General features: G+C 47.2%; 1 protein-coding gene across 1 annotated transcript in view; it reads right to left on the bottom strand.

The window, feature by feature from the left end:
- The window catches only part of POLE (DNA polymerase epsilon, catalytic subunit), a 335,686-nt gene that overhangs the window by 288,453 nt on the left and 25,984 nt on the right, over window positions 1-21,249 (bottom strand). The window contains exons 6-7 of the mRNA XM_063913394.1: window positions 16,640-16,794; window positions 756-897 (exon numbers count right to left, since the gene is read on the bottom strand). Of these exons, the coding sequence (XP_063769464.1) occupies window positions 756-897; window positions 16,640-16,794 (297 nt within the window). The remainder of the gene's footprint in view (window positions 1-755; window positions 898-16,639; window positions 16,795-21,249) is intronic.

The raw sequence follows: 21,249 nt of genomic DNA, 5'->3' as shown, positions 1-21,249 counted from the left end.
GTAGAAGCTGGGGAGGGGGGTTAGTGGAGCGTGGGGTTGGTGGTGCATTGGGTTCCCGTGGTGCGGCCGCTGAGCGACTGGAGGAGGTTGCTGGGGAGGGAGGGTGGCGGAGGCAGGCAGCGGTGCTAGTTGCGGCTGTCTTTTGGTTCCCGTCCTCCGGCTTCGTGTGAGAGGTGGGAGCAAGGGAGGGGTGTGTGGTACCGTGCTCAGTGGGGTGTCCATCCAGTGCTGGTTCCCTGTGATGATGGTGGCTGGATTGTGTGGCTGTCCATCTAGGCACTGGTCACAAGCAGGTGGCTCCGCCCCGGCCAGCCCTGTGAGTCCACCCAGCGTTACGGCCAGGCACAGAGTCACAGATGTAGCCAAATATATAGGAGATTTATAAAGCACGTAAACATTCTAGATTATAGCAGTCTTTGATGTTACAATTTTTATTAGGAATAATGCTAAATGGAAGATAAACAGCACAATTACTGCACAAAACAGACTGCCCTTTATATATTTTAATGCATTGACAAGAAACATGGTGGCACTATATAGTTAGACAAAAACTGCATTTTACTGTACATGCAAAGAAACATTGTGCCCAATTTCTGGCCTGCTAAGCATGTAAGACATGTATACTTTAAGAAAGGTAACAATTCCCTTCTCAGACAAGGTACAGTAGGAGCATGAAATGAAGTCACTTTGAAACCCTCATATTATTGCATTTACTGTACCGACCAAGTGTCGTTTGTCAGTTATCTTGTACTTACCACATGTATTTTAAGATCTATAGAAAGGCGCACATGATAGGGGACATCATATTCCCGCATATCAATTATGTTCTCCATTTGATCAGAGATCTTCTTAGATGGACCTTCTTCCTCAGGGGCCAAGCTGTTTCCAGTCAACGCACTGCATAAATGGTGACAGACATAAGGTTTAGACAGAAACTACTGTTAGAGTGTTGAATGCAACTTCATCAAGATTCAGGTGTAAAATTCACTACAGGAGAAAAAAAAAATAAGAATTTACTCACCGGTAATTCTATTTCTCGTAGTCCGTAGTGGATGCTGGGGACTCCGTAAGGACCATGGGGAATAGACGGCTCCGCGGGAGACTGGGCACATCTAAGAAAGATTTAGGACTATCTGGTGTGCACTGGCTCCTCCCCCTATGACTTTCCTCCAAGCCTCAGTTAGGAACTGTGCCCGGAAGAGCTGACACAATAAGGAAGGATTTTTGAATCCCGGGTAAGACTCATACCAGCCACACCAATCACACCATATAACACGTGATAGGAACCCCGGTTAACAGTATGATAACAAATGGAGCCTCTGAAGAGATGGCTCACAACAAAACCCGATTTTTGTAACAATAACTATATACAGGTATTGCAGACAATCCGCACTTGGGATGGGCGCCCAGCATCCACTACGGACTACGAGAAATAGAATTACCGGTGAGTAAATTCTTATTTTCTCTGCTGGGGACTCCGTAAGGACCATGGGGATTATACCAAAGCTCCCAAACGGGCGGGAGAGTGCGGATGACTCTGCAGCACCGAATGAGAGAATTCCAGGTCCTCCTCAGCCAGGGTATCAAATTTGTAGAATTTTGCAAACGTGTTTGCCCCCGACCAAGTAGCTGCTCGGCAAAGTTGTAAAGCCGAGACCCCTCGGGCAGCCGCCCAAGATGAGCCCACCTTCCGTGTGGAATGGGCTTTTACAGATTTAGGCTGCGGTAAGCCTACCGCAGAATGCGCCAGCTGAATAGTGCTACAAATCCAGCGCGCAATAGACTGCTTAGAAGCAAGAGCACCCAGCTTAGCGGGTGCATACAGGATAAACAGCGAGTCAGTCTTTCTGACTCCAGCCGTCCTGGAAATATACATTTTTAGGGCCCCGACTACGTCCAGCAACTTGGAATCCTCCAAGTCCCTAGTAGCCGCAGGCACCACAATAGGTTGGTTCAAGTGAAAAGCTGAGACCACCTTTGGGAGAAACTGAGGACGAGTCCTCAATTCTGCCCTATCCATATGGAAAATCAGATAAGGGCTTTTACAAGACAAAGCCGCCAATTCTGAAACCCGCCTGGCCGACGCCAAGGCCAACAGCATGACCATTTTCCACGTGAGATATTTTAAATCCACAGTCTTAAGTGGTTCGAACCAATGTGATTTCAGGAATGCCAAAACCACATTGAGATCCCAAGGTGCCACTGGGGGCACAAAAGGAGGCTGAATATGCAGTACTCCTTTGACAAAAGTCTGAACTTCGGGTAGTGAAGCCAGTTCTTTTTGGAAGAAAATCGACAGAGCCGAAATCTGGACCTTAATGGACCCCAATTTGAGGCCCAACGTCACCCCTGCTTGCAGGAAGTGCAGGAATCGACCCAGTTGAAATTCCTCCGTCGGGGCCTTCATGGCCTTACACCAAGCAACATATTTTCGCCAAATGCGGTGATAATGTCTTGCGGTGACATCCTTCCTGGCTTTGATCAGGGTAGGGATGACTTCCTCCGGAATACCCTTTTCCTTCAGGATCCGGTGTTCAACCGCCATGCCGTCAAACGCAGCCGCGGTAAGTCTTGGAACAGACAGGGTCCCTGCTGCAGCAGGTCTTGTCTGAGCGGCAGAGGCCAAGGGTCCTCTGTAAGCATCTCTTGAAGTTCCGGGTACCAAGCTCTTCTTGGCCAATCCGGAACCACGAGTATGGTTTTCACTCCTCGCCTTCTTATTATTCTCAGTACCTTGGGTATGAGAGGTAGAGGAGGAAACACATAAACCGACTGGTACACCCATGGTGTCACTAGAGCGTCCACCGCTAATCGCCTGAGGGTCTCTTGACCGGGCGCAATATCTTTTCAACTTCTTGTTGAGGCGGGATGCCATCATGTCTACCTGTGGTTTTTCCCACCGGTTGACCAGCATTTGGAAGACTTCTGGATGAAGTCCCCATTCTCCCGGGTGGAGGTCGTGCCTGCTGAGGAAGTCTGCTTCCCAGTTGTCCACTCCCGGAATGAACACTGCCGTCAGTGCTAACACATGATTCTCTGCCCATCTGAGAATCCTTGTGGCTTCTGCCATCGCCATCCTGCTTCTCGTGCCGCCCTGTCTGTTTACATGGGCGACCGCCGTGATGTTGTCTGACTGGATCAGTACCGGCTGGTTTTGAAGCAGGGGTCTTGCCTGGCTTAGGGCATTGTAAATGGCCCTTAGCTCCAGGATATTTATGTGAAGAGAAATCTCCTGATTTGACCACAGTCCTTGGAAATTTCTTCCCTTTGTGACTGCCCCCCAGCCCCGAAGGCTGGCATCCATGGTCACCAGGACCCAGTCCTGTATTCCGAATCTGCGGCCCTCTAGTAGATGAGCCCTCTGCAGCCACCACAGCAGCGACACCCTGGTTCTGGCCGATAGGGTTATCCGCTGTTGCATCTGGAGATGGGACCCGGACCATTTGTCCAACAGGTCCCACTGGAACGTCCTTGCGTGGAACCTTCCGAATGGAATTGCTTCGTACGAAGCTACCATTTTTCCCAGGACTCGTGTGCATTGATGTACCGACACTTTTCCTGGTTTTAGGATGTCTCTGACCAGAGATGACAATTCCTCGGCTTTTTCCAGTGGAAGAAACACTCTTTTCTGGTCTGTGTCCAGAATCATTCCCAGGAACAGAAGACGTGTCGTCGGGACCAGCTGTGACTTTGGAATGTTTAGAATCCAGCCGTGCTGTTGTAGCACTTCCTGAGAAAGTGCCACCCCCACTATCAACTGTTCTTTGGACCTTGCCTTTATCAGGAGATCGTCCAAGTACGGGATAATTAAAACTCCCTTCTTGCGAAGGAGTATCATCATTTCGGCCATTACCTTGGTAAAGACCCTCGGTGCCGTGGATAACCCGAACGGCAGCGTCTGGAACTGATAGTGACAGTCCTGTACCACAAATCTGAGGTACTCCTGGTGCGGAGGGTAAATGGGGACATGCAGGTACGCATCCTTGATGTCCAGGGATACCATGTAATCCCCCTCCTCCAGGCTCGCAATAACCGCCCTGAGCGATTCCATCTTGAACTTGAACCTTTTGATATAAGTGTTCAAGGTTTTTAAATTTAAGATGGGTCTCACCAAACCGTCCGGTTTCGGTACCACAAACATTGTGGAGTAGTAACCCTTTCCTTGCTGAAGGAGGGGTACCTTGACGATCACTTTCTGTGAATACAGTTTTTGAATAGCCACCAACACTGCCTCCCTGGCAGAGGGAGTTGCCGGCAAGGCAGATCTTAGGAAACGGCGGGGGGGGGAGACGTCTCGAATTCCAGCCTGTACCCCTGAGATACTACTTGAAGGACCCAGGGATCCACTTGTGAGAGAGCCCACTGTGCGCTGAAAAACCTGAGACGTGCCCCCACCGTTCCCGATTCCGCCTGAGCAGCCCCAACGTCATGCTGTGGACTTACCGGACGCAGGGGAGGACTTCTGCTCCTGGGAACTAGCTGTGTGCTGCAGCTTTTTCCCCCTTCCTCTGCCCCTCGGCAGAAAGGATGAGCCTCTAGCCCGCTTATTTTTCTGGGGCCGAAAGGACTGTACCTGATAATACGGTGCTTTCTTTTGCTGTGGGGTAGCCTGTGGCAAAAAAGTCGATTTCCCAGCAGTAGCTGTGGAAACTAGGTCTGAAAGACCTTCCCCAAAAAGTTCCACCCCTTTATAGGGTAAAACTTCCATGTGCCGCTTGGAGTCGGCATCACCTGACCATTGCCTAGTCCATAACCCCCGTCTGGCGGCAATGGACATAGCGCTTATTTTTGATGCCAGCCGGCAAATATCCCTCTGTGCATCACGCATGTATAAGACCGCGTCATTTATATGGTCAATCGTAAGCAAAATATTGTCCCTATCCATGGTATCAATGTTTTCCGACAGGGAGTCTGACCACGCAGCAGCAGCACTGCACATCCAAGCTGATGCAATAGCGGGTCTCAATATAATGCCAGTGTGTGTGTATATAGCTTTTAGGGTACTTTCCAGCTTTCTATCAGCAGGTTCTTTTAGGGCGGCCGTATCCGGAGACGGTAGTGCCACCTTCTTTGATAAGCGTGTCAATGCTTTATCTACCCTAGGGGATGTTTCCCAGCGTGACCTATCCTCTGGCGGGAAAGGGTACGCAGCCATTAACCGTTTAGAAATGATCAATTTCTTATCTCGGGAAGTCCACGCTTCCTCACACACCTCATTTAATTAGTCAGATGCAGGAAAAACTACTGGTAGTTTTTTCTCACCAAACATAATACCCTTTTTTGTGGTACCTGGGGTATCATCAGAAATGTGTAAAACATTTTTCATAGCCTCAATCATATAACGGGTGGATCTATTGGAGGGTACACTCGTCTCATCATCGTCGACACTGGAGTCGGTATCCGTGTCGACATCTGTATCTGTCATCTGAGGTAGCAGGCGTTTTATAGCCCCTGATGACATTTGAGACGCTTGGACAGGCACAAGCTGAGTAGCCGGCTGTCCTATGTCATCAAACCTTTTATGTAAGGAGCTGACACTGTCACGTAATTCCTTCCATAAGTCCATCCACACTGGTGTCGACCCCGCAGGGGGTGACATCACATTCACAGGCATTTGCTCCGCCTCCACATCATTATCCTCATCATACATGTCGATACAGCAGTACCGACACACAGCAGACACACAGGGAATGCTCTTACAGAGGACAGGACCCCACAAAGCCCTTTGGGGAAACAGAGGGAGAGCATGCCAGCACACACCAGGGCGCTATATAACACAGGGATATCACTATACAGAGTGTTTTCCCCTATAGCTGCCTATAATATATATATACTGCGCCTAAATTGTGCCCCCCCCTCTCTTTTTTACCCTTTCTGTAGTGCAGGACTGCAGGGGAGAGCCAGGGAGCTTCCTTCCAGCGAAGCTGTGAGGGAATAATGGCGCCAGTGTGCTGAGGGAGTTGGCTCCGCCCCTTTTTCGGCGGGCTTTCTCCCGCTATTTTATCGTTTCTGGCAGGGGTTAATATACACCTATATAGCCTCTGGGGCTATATATGGTGTTAGTTTTGCCAGCCAAGGTGTTATTATTGCTGCTCAGGGCGCCCCCCCCCCCAGCGCCCTGCACCCATCAGTGACCGCAGTGTGTGGTGTGCATGAGGAGCAATGGCGCACAGCTGCAGTGCTGTGCGCTACCTTGGAGAAGACCGAAGTCTTCAGCCGCCGATTTTCCGGACCACCTTCTTGTTTCTGGCTCTGTAAGGGGGACGGCGGCGCGGCTCCGGGAACGGACGACGAGGTCGGGTCCTGTGTTCGATCCCTCTGGAGCTAATGGTGTCCAGTAGCCTAAGAAGCCCAAGCTACCACCACTTAGGTAGGTTCGCTTCTTCTCCCCTTAGTGCCTCGTTGCAGTGAGCCTGTTGCCAGCAGGTCTCACTGAAAATAAAAAACCTAAACTATACTTTCTTCTAGGAGCTCAGGAGAGCCCCTAGTGTGCATCCAGCTCAGCCGGGCACAGAAATCTAACTGGGGCTTGGAGGAGGGTCATAGGGGGAGGAGCCAGTGCACACCAAATAGTCCTAAATCTTTCTTAGATGTGCCCAGTCTCCTGCGGAGCCGTCTATTCCCCATGGTCCTTACGGAGTCCCCAGCATCCACTAGGACGTCAGAGAAAATATATATGTATTATTATTATTAATATGCGCAGCTTGCAAAAATAGACACAGCTTTGCAGAACTATCACTGGAGCCATATTGCAGAACTATCACTGGAGCCATATTGACACCACGAGATTACACCTAACAGTGGTAGTAATGAACAGTTACAGAATCATATACATAGAAATTTTTAATTTATGAATACTAAGGTTGCACACCATGTAAAATATAGATGCAAATACCAAATTAAAGAAGGACTACTTACCTTCAACTGTATACAAATATGTAAGGGTTTCCACTTCATATAAAAAGAGAAAAAAGAAAAAAGTAGAATGACGTCTTGTAGTGAGGTATTGAAAAGCATGCCAAGGAAAAGCATCTTTTATGGCAGTTGGAGGGTGGAGTTTTTGAATTTGATAATCAAACTGTCACAAATCAATACATGGTGTATCTGATGAACATGAGACTGAATGATCCTTGATCAGGAGGTTGCCGAGATACGGGACAATCACATCAAGCAAGTGAGCATTAGATAGCATGACCGCCATCACATTTATGAACACCCAAGGGGCAGTGTAAATGTCAATGGGCAAGGCCCTGAATTGGTAAGGATTGTCCCATAGGTAAGGACCAATTAGATTTCACATCTGCCTACGAGGTCCTCCGGAAAAGTGCCCTATGAGATGCAACAGCACAAACAGAGACCCTAGCCCAGACCAAACTCATGTCCATAGCTGCTTCGCCCAGAAAATCAAGCAAACTCCTGAATATGTTCTAACAGAGGGATCAATTCAGACCATTGGGTACAAGACTAGAGACCACTGTAGAGGAGGTACGCCCATTTTTCTATAAAGATGGGTCTGAGAGACATCTGCTGACACGGAAATGGTCTTTCAGCTTATGGTCATAGCCATTTCTAGGTGAAGAAGGTCCAGGGACTGGAATGGTTGTCTTTGTTCACAGTCTAGCAATAAAGGGCTCAACCAGCAGTGGGGTTTCCCGCTTAGTTTTATAGTCAGCTGGAAAGGAGTAAAGAACACAGGTGGCAAGATAATCAGGGTGGGATCACACAGTGATCAAGATACCTTTCCTCCTTCCATGCAGTTTAAGTTAACAGCTGGTTAGGTTTTCTTTTGAAGACACTGGAACATCTAAGTCAGAAATATGCAAAAACTGTCTCACATCCATGAGTAAGGCCTCTGAATCAGAGCCTTCACAGGACTGAAGGATGCAAGTCTATGGTTTTGCAACCAACATGCATCTAATGATCCCCTGTATGCAGGGGTCAATAAGCTTTTCCATAGAAGATGGAAACTTATCTAAGCAGGCCAATCCTTGGGCCCAAGACTGTTGTATGGACTGGAAAAAAAAGATTTTAATACCTACCGGTAAATCCTTTTCTCCTAGCCCGTAGAGGATGTTGACCATGGGGTATAAACCGTTCAGCAGGAGCCATGGGCACTCTTAAGACTTTACAATGTGTGTGAACTGGCTCCTCCCTCTATGCCCCTCCTCCAGACCTCAGTTATAGGAACTGAGCCCAGGGAGACGGACATTTCGAGGAAAGGATTTACTTTTATACTAACGGTGAGATTCATACCAGCTCACACCTCAACCATGCTGCACAACATGGCATTCAACATAACACACGCCAACAGGCATGAACCATTTACAGCAACATGCTGAAAACAAATGTAACACAACTTGTGTAACTAAAATGAACAAAACTGCAGGTAACTTACGCACTGGGTCTACGGACTAGGAGAAAAGGATTTACAGGTAGGTATTAAAATACCTATGCTGGGGTCCATTTCATGACCATGGGGATTATACCAAAGCTCCAGTACGGGCGGGATAGTGCGGATGACCCTGCAGCACTGATTGACCAAACTTGAGGTCTTCAGCGGCCAAAGTGTCAAACTTATAAAATTAAGCAAAAGTGTTTGAACCTGACCAAGTAGCTGCTCGGCAAAGTTATAATGCCGAGACCCCCCCAGGCAGCCGCCCAGGATGAGCCCACTTTCCTAGTAAAATGGGCCTTCACCGACTTTGGTAACGGCAATCCAGCCGTAGAATGAGCGTGCTGAATCGTACCTCTGCAATGCTTGGAAGCAGGATACCTAATCTTGTTGGGAGCATACAGGATAAACAGAGCCTCTGTTTTCCGTATCCAAGCTGTTCTAGCGACATAAATCTTCAAAGCCCTAACCACATCTAGAGACTTTGACTCAGTGAACGTGTCAGTAGCCACTGGCACCACAATATGTTGGTTTATGTGGAAAGATGAAACCACCTTTGGAAGAAAATGTTGGCGAGTTCTCAACTCCGCCCTATCTTCATGGAAGATCAGGTAAGGGCTCTTGTGAGACAAGGCCCCCAACTCAGACACCCGCCTTGTGGACGTCAAGGCCAAAAACATCACCACTTTCCAAGTAAGAAACTTCAACTCTATCTCCTGTAGAGGTTCAACCAACTCGATTGAAGGAACTGCAACACCACATTAAGGTCCCACTGGAGGCACAAATGGAGGCTGGATGTGCAGAACCACTTTCACGAAGGTCTGAACTTCTGGAAGAGAAGCCAATTGTTTTTAAAAGAAAACTGATAAGGCCGAAATCTGGACTTTGATTTACCCCAATCTAAGGCCCGAATCCACACCAGCCTGCAGAAAATGGAGAAAACGTCCCAACTCAAATTCTTCCGTAGGAGCCTTCTTGGCTTCACACCAAGACACATATTTTCTCCAAATACGGTGGTAATGCTTAGACGTTACTCCTTTCCTGGCCTGAATAAGTGTGGTAATGACTTCTTTTGGAATACCCTTTTGGGCTAGGAGACGGTGCTCAACAGCCATGCCGTCAAACTTAGCCACGGTAAGTCTTGATACACACATGGCCCCTGCTGTAGTAGGTCCCCTCGAGGAGGAAGAGGCCGAGGATCTTCTATGAGCAACTCCTGAAGATCTGGATACCAAGCCCTCCTTGGCCAGTCTTGGGCAATGAAGATTGCTCAAACTCTTGTTCTTATTATTTTGAAAACTTTTGGAATCAGTGGAAGTGGAGGGAAAACATACCGGCCGAAACACCCACTGGGTCACCAGTGCATCCACTGCTATTGCTTGAGGGTCTCTCGACCTGGAACAATATCTCTGAAGCTTCTTTATTAGACGAGATGCCATCATGTCTACTTGAGGAACTCCCCAAAGACTTGTCACCTCTGCGAAGACTTCTCGGTGGAGGCCTTACTCTCCTAGATGGAGATAGAGTCTGCTGAGGAAGTCTACTTCCCAGTTGTCCACTCCCGGAATGAAAATTGCTGATAGAGCTCTAACATGTCTTTCTGCCCAGAGGAGGATCTTTGACACCTCTGCTATTGCCGCTCTGCTTTTCGTTCTGCCTTGATGGTTTATGTACTCGACTGCTGTTACATTGTCCAACTAGATCTGCACAGGTTGATCTTGAAGAAAATGTACCGCTTGTAGAAGGCCGTTGTAAATGGCTCTCAACTCCAGAACATTTATGTGAAGGCAGGTTTCCTGACTTGACCATTTTTCTTGGAAGCTTTCCTCCTGTGTGACTGCTCCCCAGCCTCTGAGACTTGCATCCGTGGTTACCAGGACCCAGTCCTGAATCCCGAACCTGCGTCCTTCCAATAGGTGAGAACTGTGTAGCTACCACAGGAGTTTGGAGGACAGGATTCTCTTCCGGTGCATGTGTAGGTGGGATCCGGACCACTTGTCCAACAGGTCCCACTGGAATACTCGGGCATGGAATCAGCCAAACTGTATGGCCCCGTAGGCCGCTACCATCTTCCCCAACAACCGAATGCATTGATGGATCGACACTCTTGTTGGTTTCAAAATTTGTTTGACCATTCTCCGGATTTCTACAGGAAGAAAAATCCTCTGTACTTCTGTGTCAGTATCATCCCCAAAAAGGACAATCTCGTTGTCGGTTCTAACTGCGACCTTGGAAAGTTCATGATCCAACCGTGTTGTTGGAGCACTGAGAGGAAGAGTGCAATGTTCTGCACCAATCATTCCCTGGATCTCGCTTTTATCAGGAGATCGTCCAGGTAAAGAATTATATTGACTCCTTGTTGTCGAAGGAGGACCATCATCTCTGCCATCACCTTGCTGAATACCCTCGGTGCCGTGGAGAGTCCGAACGGCAATGTCTGGAACTGGTAATGGCAATCTACTGCGAATCTCAGATAAGCTTGGTGAGGAGGATAAATGGGAACATGCAAGTAAGCATCTTTCATGTCTCCTGACACCATGAAGTCCCCCTCCTCCAGACTGGAAATTACTGCCCTCAGAGATTCCATCTTGAACCTTTTCAAGTAGAGAGGTCTGATCCAACCGTCCGGCTTCGGAACTACGAAGAGGCTTGAATAAAAACCTTCTCCTTGCTGTGACAAGGATACCAGGACAATGACTTGATCCTGACATAATTTTTGAGTTGCCGTTGTTACTGCCTCTCTTTCTGGAAGAGAAGCTGGCAAGGTCGATTTGAAAAATCGACATGGGGGGACGTCTTGAAACTCTAGTTTGTACCCATGGGACACTATTTGTAAGACCCATGGGTCCAGGCCAGATTGAATCCAGATTTGACTGAAAAGTTTCAGACGTGCTCCCACCCGAGCGGACTCCCGCAAGGGAACCCCAGCTTCATGCTGCAGATTTGGCTGAAGCAGGGGTGGACTTCTGCTCCTGCGATCCGGGAGACGCTGCAGATTTCTTTCCTTGTCCCCTTCCCTTACCTGCAAAAAAAGGGGAGAACCTTTGGCCTTTTTATATTTGTTGGGCTGAAAGGACTGCATGTGAGAGTGAGGTGTCTTTTCGCCGGTATAGGAGCATAAAGCAAGAATGTCGACTTACCTGCGGTAGCCGCCGAGACGAAAGCATCCAGCCCATCACCAAACAAGGCCTCACCTTTATACGGGAGAGCCTCCATATTTCTTTTGGAATCTGCATCAGCATTCCACTGGCGAATCCACAACGCCCTCCGAGCCGATACTGCCATGGTAGTGGTTCTTGATCCCAAGAGACCAATATATTTCATGGTTTCAGGCAAGTACGCAGCAGCGTCTTTGATATGACCTAACGTTAGGAGTATCTCGTCTCCATCTATTGTGTCAATGTCGAATGACAAGTTTTCTGACCACTTTTCAATAGCACTACCCACCCATGCACAGACAATGGTAGGCCTGAGTAGTGTCCCATTGGCCACATCAATAGATCACCTCACTAACCTGCGGTCTGTCGGCTCCTTAAGTGAAACCATTCCAGGTGCAGGGAGAAACACCTTTTCTCTTTAATGACAGGGCCCTGTCTAAAATGCGGGGTGACTCACACCTTTTGGAAAAAGGTAAGTTGCCTGAATTACTTTTGGGAATCTGAAATTTCTTTTCAGGTTAAATCAGACTCCATCCAAGAGACTGTTCAACTCCTGAGGTGGAGGGAAAATTACATTACTTCTTTACTAAAGTCAAACCTTCTCATTGTGGTAAAAGAGGGGGCTTCGTAACTTCTAACACCTCCTTTATAGCTAAAACATGTTTTGAATGCATTTTGCTAACTTAGGACCTATTCCCCTGGAATCACTAGTGTCGACACAGGAATCAGAGTCCGTTTCGGTATCCGTTTGTACTACTTGTTTGTATGTGACCCAGAGAGGTCCCTGTGGATGAAAGGCAGAACTATTAAAAATCACATCTTCAACAGATTATACAGGTTGAGTATCCCATATCCAAATATTCCGAAATACGGAATATTCCGAAATACGGAATTTTTTGAGTGAGAGTGAGATAGTGAAACCTTTGTTTTCTGATGGTTCAGTGTACACAAACTTTGTTTACTACACAAAGTTATTAAAAATGTTGTATTAAATGACCTTCAGGCTGTGTGTGTATAAGGTGTATATGAAACATAAATGCATTGTGTGGATGTACACACACTTTGTTTAATGCACAAAGTTATTAAAAATATTGTATTAAATGACCTTCAGGCTGTGTGTATAAGGTGTATATGAAACATAAATGCATTCTGTGCTTAGACTTGGGTCCCATAGCCATGATATCTCATTATGGTATGCAATTATTCCAAAATACGGAATAATCCGATATCCAAAATGCTTCTGGTCCCAAGCATTTTGGATAAGGGATACTCAACCTGTATTCAGTTTTCTGTATGAGATTCAGTCCAACCTCTTACGGATATGATTCACACTATCATGTAACCTTTCAACCAGTCAGGCTCTTGGTGTCATATTACAACTCTGTGTCCCTAACATGGCTCCCTCAGGGGAAGAGCTCCCTGCCTCAGACATGTCACACACGTGCACAACCACACCACAGACACTCCGGGACTTATAGGGGACAGACCCACAGTAAAATCTGTCAGAGGGACACAGATAGGATTTGCCAGCTCACAACCCAGCGCCAGTAACACAATGTCTGTGAACACAAAATGCCCACCGACATGCAGCGCTTTTATAATGCTAATCACACAATTATATAGCACCAAATTTACTGTGGCCCCCCCTGTTTTGCACCCTGATACTTGGTTCAGTAGTGGAGGAGGACCAGCGTTGTCTCTGCAGCCTGAGGAGAGAGAGAAAATGGCGCTGAGCAATGTGCTGGCTGGCTGACTGAGGAGGAAGCTCCACTCTTCAATTGTGCGTTTCTCCTCAGCTTTTATGAGGTAATTTTTTATACTGGCGGGGGTAGGACTGTGCCTCAGCAACTTATGCCCCTTATTTATGCCAGTTTTCATAGGTTCCATGCTGCCCAGGGCGCCCCAGCCCCCACTGCGTCCTGCAGAGCCTGTGTATGTGTGGGCAACATGGCGCGCTGCGCTCCCGCCAGCCGCGCGGTACCTTTAGCCGTCACTTTCTTGATTGAAGATCTGTCTTCTAACACTCACCTGTCTTCTGACTTCTGGCTCTGTGAGGGGGGTGACGGCGTGCTGTGGGAGTGAGCATCTAGGCACGGCTAGCGTTCAGTTTTCTTCAGGAGCTAATGGTGTCCTGTCAGCCAGAAGCAGAGCCATGAAACTCTTTAGGAAGTTGGTTCCTACTTCTGCCCCCTCAGTCCCACGAAGCAGGGAGACTGTTGCCAGCAGTTCTCCCTGAAAATAAAAAACCTAAACATCAGTCTTCTCAGAGAAACGCAGTAGAGTTCCTCTGGAGTGCATCCAGTCTGCCTGGGCACATTTCTAAAACTGAGGTCTGGGGGAGGGGCATAGAGGGAGGAGCCAGTTCACACCCTTGAAAAGTCTTAAAGTGCCCATGGCTCCTGCGGAACAGTCTATACCCCATGGTCATGAAATGGACCCCAGCATCCTCTAGGACGTATGAGAAAGCAAGAGGGACAGGAGGATTACAGTGCCCCATGACTAGTACTGAGGATGAGCCCACAATGTACCTGCCACAGGAGTGACTCCCAAAGATGCCAGTCCAGACAGGCCCTGTTGTCTACTAGCGGCAATCTGCTGCAACAGTTCTGACATAGCCCCAGCCATGTAGGTGTATCCATCAATGGAGACGCACTTGCAAGTGCTGTGCTGTGTCTCTGCATCAGAAGGCGCATGACAGTCTCACAGTCAGACCATGCTCTGGTAAAATTTTGAACAAGTAAACACTTTCTATTGCTTCGCTCTTGTCCTGGGGTGGTCCCACAGAATTACCCTTCCCAGACGCAATAGAGAAAAGTCATGGAAAGGTACAGTACAGAAGCGGACGGCCTACAGACACAGGCTATAGAGATTATAATGCCTCACAGATGCAGAAGTGTACAGTAAACACTACAGCACCATTACACAGTGAATCCACAGCCCCTGCTTGAAGTATAGAATGAGAGAAAGGGTCTGCTGTAGTAATCTATGTGCAGGCAGTCTGAAGACACATGGGCACTGAGAAAACAAAAGGAGGAGATCCAGGACCATTCCACCCCCCGGGCTGGACTGCAGGTCGCCCGTTCCATTAGTAGCAGGGAGCTTCCAACTGCAGCCAATAGTGAGGGAATGCCAAGGAGCAGTTGCATCAAGGTCCTATCACCTCACAACTGGAATCATGGCCACCCAGGACCGGGACCATGAGTCACCGATGCGGATGGGGAAATGACGACTTAGCTGCATGCCAGGCATACACCACCCAAAAGACGGAAAATACTGACTGCTACTGCTGGCCTCCGGTGCGCAGTGGAGCCAGTGTCGGAGAACACTGTGCTCGGGTAGCACAGACGTAAAGAATCTGCATGCAGGATACAAATTAATAAAGAAAAATAATAATTACAAGGGAAAAAAAAAAAAAAAAACTTACTGACAGGATGCAACAGCAGCCTGAAGAAAAACGCTCAGCTCCATCGGCCACTTACACCTAAAGTGAGTCAGGTGGAGTAAATCTGTTTGATTTAAACAGTTTTGAACTACTGTTTTTGTCCATTTTCCAGTGTTTGGGAGTAAATGGCTGATGGACAGATTTTCATTTTAACCAGTCATCTAGTTGGAAGAAAGTTGCTCTGGTGTATGACCAGCTTTAGTCTTCTCCCACATATGGTTAACCAGCATCAGGAGCATCTAATTGGCAACCCCAAAGAGACAGCGATTGGCATCTAAGGAAAGTGCAATACGATTGGTCAGAGTGCATCCTGCAGAACCCAGTCTCTCACAGCTTCTTTAGTGTAATAGCACATACGTGCAAATAAAGGTTAAAAATAAAAGTCTTACTAGACAATGTGTGTACCCGGCGATATAGGTGGTCATTCCGAGTTGATCGCTCGCTAGCAGTTTTTAGCAGCCGTGCAAATGCTATGCCGCCGTCCACTGGGAGTGTATTTTAGCTTAGCAGAAGTGCGAACGAAAGGATCGCAGAGCAGCTAAAAGGTTTTCTTGTGCAGCTTCAGAGTAGCTCTAAACCTACTCAGCGCTTGCGATCACTTCAGATTGTTCAGTTCCTGCTTTGACGTCACAAACCCTGCGTTTGCCCAGCCATGCTTGCGTTTTTCCTGGCACGCCTGCGTTTTTCTGAACACTCCCTGAAAACGGTCAGTTGACACCCAGAAACGCCCACTTCATGTCAATCACTCTGCGGCCAGCAGTGTGACTGAAAAGCTTTGCTAGACCATGTGTGAAACTACATCGTTCGTTGTAATAGTACATTGCGCCGCATGCGCAGAAGTGCCGTTTTTTTGCCTCATCGCTGCACAGCGAACGAATGCAGCTAGCGATCAACTTGGAATGACCACCCTAGTCAGCCGGGTACACACATCGGCAGCGATGAGATGACAGCAGGGGGGTGCAGGCGAAGAAGGGGTGCTGGGGACTTGATTGGCGCGTGGCCCATGCTGTAAAATTCATGCATCGGACCTATGGGAGCGTGCCTGGTCAGCGGAATAGCGCATGCAGTCTAGACAATATCTTAAACGATGTGGCAGAATCGCACACATCATCCACGATATCGTCTAGTGTGTACCCAGCTTGAGCCACAACGCTCCGTCGCGATAGAACAAGCTTATCACTTAAGGGATGAGTTTGGCATATCTAGGTGCCCTCCTGCCAACGTAACAAAAAAAGCTTCATAACATGCAAAAGTGAAATGACTCCAGAAAGTGCCTCTATCTCATAAGGTAAACCAAGCAGTATTTCACACAGAAGAGATATAATAAAGGGGTTGATCCATAGTAATAAGTTAGACAATGAAATGAAATTATAATGGTTCAAACTATGCGTGTTTTCCATCGCATCCACCAGCCAAACACCGTTCACCTTTACATGCCTTAGAGACATTGCAGTTTGTATAGTGGGAGATATAATCAAACCATAGAGAGAAGCTGCCCATAGCAGCCAATCAGATCCTAGCTATTGATTATCAAATACAGTCGATTATGATTGTTGAAGGTTATTGGATGCTATGGGCGACCTCTCCATTTTATCTTTCACAAATGTCTGAGACGTCTCCCCCTTAGTGTGGATAGAGGTCACAAACCTAGAGAGCATGGCTGTGTACGTGTCACTGGCTTGGTCACGCTCCTTGCTCTTCCGTACAGCTGGAAAGATGTCCTTTCTCACTTTTATCAGATCATCCACAGAATGGAAGGACAATTTGATATAGCTCCTTTTCAGGCCCACCAGATGGTTTGGCTGGTAAAAGAAGTAAAAAATATGTTTTCACGAATCACAAAACTTTATGCACACAGGACATTGTTGTACGAAAATAATGAAAAAAAAAAAAATTCTATGATAGAGATAGAGATATATATATATATATATTTATTTTTTTTTTTTTATATATATTTTTTTTTGGGGGGGGGGGTATTTAGCTGCAGTGGTATGCTCCCTGGTACACTATGTGGGTGCTCAATGAGGGTAACCATATGGTTAAACGGATTTGAACGAGCAAATGGGTAAATTTCAGCATAAATGAACAGAATATAATAAGCAGCCACCCCTACCTCCACTCAGGGTACTCCCTCACTGCTGCAGCCCTCTCTATAACAGGAGCAGCTAGACTGAAAACAAATTCACAAAGGGGGGCAGATATACTAAGCCTTGGAGTGATAAAGTACCAGCCGACCAGCTCCCGTCAGTTTTTAAAAACAACCTGTAACATGGCAGTTAGGAGCTGGTTGGCTGGTACTTTGTCTCCGTCCACTTTCTCTCTCTCCAAGGCTTAGTTCATCTCGCCTTTAAAGTCCGTCATACCCCAGCCTGCTTCTTCCGCAGTACAAGGTATATGTAGAAAACTGTAATAGCATAAATACAATACTCAAATGCAACAGAGGGTTAAAGCACATAATGTACACACAGCATAAATGGAGAGGGCAGGAGAAAGAATAGAAAGAGCTGAGGTTAGAGATGTAGGATGATGAGGAATGGTTTAAGGCTTTGCCTGAACTGAATTCCGAGTAGGATTGGGAGCCAGGGAAGCAGGTTACAAAGGGGATGGGGGGGCAGGATAGAGGCAGACCGCATATGGCAGGAGAGGTAAATGACATGAGCATTGAGCAATGGATTGGAGGTGGTAAGAAAGGTTTGTATTTGGAGCTAGAAAAAGCAACATTGGGGGTGATTCAGACCACATCTACATTCAGCTTCTCTGACATGCGGGGGGACGCCCAGCACAGGGCTAGTCTGCCACGCATGTCAGGCCCTGCCTCGGTGCACTAGCACAAAAGCATCGCACGGCGGCGATGCTTTTGTACTTGAAGAGTAGCTCCCCACCAGCGCAGCCCCCCGTCGCTGTGAGGGTCGCAGCGGCTGCGTGTGATGTTACGCAGCCACTGCGGCCCACCCCCCACAACAGTCCAGCCACGCCTGCATTGCCCAGACCACATCCAAACGCCATCCGGCCCGCCCCGTTCCACCCAGCGACTGTCTCTGCCTGTCAATCAGGCAGAGGCGATCGCAGGGCTGAGACAGCCGTCGGCTGTCTGGCATGCGCCGGCGCACTGCGGCGCAGTTCAGACCTGATCACTGCTGTGCAAAAACGCACAGCAGCGATCAGGTCTGAATTAGGCCCATTGAGTGATGGTCTTAAAGGGAGATGTGGCATCAGGCATAATACTGAGGCAGTGGACTTGGACAGAAGAGAGTGCAATGTTATTAATGAAGAGAGAGAGAGGGCAAGGGGTACAGGGACCCTGGAGAACAGAGAAGGGGACAATAAGTTTGACCTTAGCCATGGTAAGTTTCAGGAAGTGCTAGGAAAACCAAGATGAGAAGGTAATCCGGCCGTAAGAGACATTAAAGGGAAGAGAGGTAGATTTGGGTGTTATCAGCATATTGAACAGTCTAGCCAACCTGTGGCTCTCCAGCTGTTGTGAAATTACACATCACAGCATGCCCTGACATAGTTTAAGCATTCCTTTAGGATGAAACTGTGGCACAGCATGCTGGGACTTGTAGTCTTGCAGCAGCTGGAGAGCCACCGGGTGGCCAGGCCAGATATAGAAGGTATTAAAGAACAAAGAAGCTGATGAGTTTTCCAAGGGAGGAGGAATAGAGAGAAGAGATGATGGCAGAGACCAGACCCTTGGGGGATGCCTATTGGTAGATGACGTTAAGAGGAGGCGGAGACAAAATAAAGATTTTATACTCACAGTAAAATCTTTCTCAGAGTCCATCTGGGAGATGCTGCGCACTTACTTATGGGTTAGAGTGAGTGGGTGTGGAGATTGGCACAGAATATACAAAAAAACTCCTCCCCCTCTAGCCCCTCCCATGCACTGCCTCTCCACAGACATTACCTCAGTTAACGTTTTAGCAAAGCCGAGAGAGAGCATAACCATACACAGAACAAATAAACCAGACAAGAAATGGGAGGGATCGCAGCGTCCCCCAGATGGACTCTGGAAAGATTTTACAGTGAGTAAAAAATCCTTACTTCTCCATCATCCATCTGGGGGACGCTGCTCACTTACTTATGGGATATCCCAAAGCAAGCTAACAAGAGGAGGGAGGTTCAGACTGCAAAGCAGTCTGCAAAATGTGCCGTCCAACAGAGGCAGTCTCCAAACCAAAAGGTATGGAAACGGTAAAATTTAGTGAAGGTATGCAAGGGACGACCAGGGGCCTAATTCAGATCTGATCGCAGCAGCTAATTTGTTAGCTAATGGACAAAACCCATGTGCACTGCAGGGGGGGGGGGGGGGGGGGGGGGACAGATATAACATGTGCAGAGAGCGTTAGATTTGGGTGGTATGTGTTGAAACTGAAATCTAAATTGCAGTGTAAAAATAAAGCAGCCAGTATTTACCCTGCACAGAAACCATATGACCCACCCAAATCTAACTCTCCCTGCATGTTATATCTGCCACACCAGCAGTGCACATGGTTTTGTCCATTAGCTAACAAATTTGATGCTGCGATCAGATTTGAATTAGGCCCTAGGTTGCCACTCTACAGAAGCACCCCCACAAACAGCCCAAGAGGCTCCAACAGCCCTAGTCGAATGAGCCTGCAGTGGGTCAGGAACAGCAGATGAAACATAGGCCTGACTGATGGCTGATGTGACCCAACAAGAAATCGTATTCTTAGATGCCGGCCAACCACGCTTGGGCACATTAATGAGAACGAACAAGGTCTCCGTATGATGGTATTTTTCTGTACGGGACAAGTATATGCGTAACACTCAAACAACATCCAAAAGGCCAAGTCACTGTCGTCACCAGATAAGTGTGGATCAAAAGCAGGAAGAACAATATCCTGATTTAGGTGAAAAGCTGAGACAACTTTAGGAAGAAATTACGGTTTTGTAAGCAAAACCACTCTATCATGAAACACCAACAAGGGAGGCTTACAAGAAAGAGCCGCCAACTCGGACAGACAGCGGGCACATGCAATGGCCAAAAGAAAAAAAAACACTTTAGGAGTAAGAAACCGCAACTCAACAGATTCCAGAGGCTCAAATGGAGGGCCGTAAATTCAAATCCTGAGGAGGGACCGGAGGAACATATGGAGGCTGAATCCTCAGCACTCCCTGAAGAAATGTCTGGACTACCAGAACAGCAGCCAACCTCATCTGAAAAAGAATGGACAAAACCGAAACTTGTCCCTTAACCACTTAACTGACGATTTATTTCGCCAAAAACCGCTCCGAAATGGTCAGGGTTTTTTTATGATTGAATTAGGTGAAGAACATGAATTTAACCCTATCCCAAATGGAACAGTCATTTGGAGTGATGAGACCAAAATTGAACTTTTTGGCCACAACCATAAACGTTATATTTGGAGAGGAGTCAACAAGGCCTATGATGAAAGGTACACCATTCCTACTGTGAAACACGGAGGTGGATCGCTGATGTTTTGGGGATGTGTGAGCTACAAAGGCACTGGAAACTTGGTCAAAATTGATAGCAAGATGAAAGCAGCATGCTATCAGAAAATACTGGAGGAAAATTTGCAATCATCAGCCCGGAAGCTGCGCATGGGACGTACTTGGACGTTCCAACATGACAATGATCCAGAACACAAGGCCAAGTCAACCTGTCATTGGCTACAGCAGAATAAAGTGAAGGTTCTGGAGTGGCCATCTCAGTCTCTTGAGCTCAATATCATTGAGCCACTCTGGGGAGATCTCAAACGTGCAGTTCATGCAAGACAGCCCAAGAATTTACAGGAACTGAAGGCTTTTTGCCAAGAAGAATGGGCAGCTTTACCATCTGAGAAAATAAAGAGCCTCATCCACAACTACCACAAAAGACTTCAAGCTGTCATTGATGTTAAAGGGGGCAATACACGGTATTAAGGGGTAAACTTTTGATCAGGGTCATTTAGGTAGTTTCTGTTGTCATTATGATTTAAAAAGAGTAAACACAGTTGTTTGACAGTAAATGGCTTCACCCAACCACTAACCATGAGTGAAAGAAAAGTTTGTGAGTTATCATTCATATTCTCTGACAAATGGCCAGAGAATCACAAATTCAGCTAGGGTATGAAAACTTATGAGCACAATATTTATATATATATATAAAAATTATTATTTTTCATTATTATTATTATTTTTTGTATATTTATTTATTTATTTTTAAATATTTTCCCCCAAACATCGATCGTGAACAACGTGACCATTACAGTCATCGAGGCCAATCTGGCACT

Source organism: Pseudophryne corroboree, chromosome 1, assembly GCF_028390025.1.
Source record: "Pseudophryne corroboree isolate aPseCor3 chromosome 1, aPseCor3.hap2, whole genome shotgun sequence".
NCBI classification, from domain to species: Eukaryota; Metazoa; Chordata; class Amphibia; order Anura; family Myobatrachidae; genus Pseudophryne; species Pseudophryne corroboree.
This window is presented reverse-complemented; position numbering and strand designations above follow the sequence as displayed.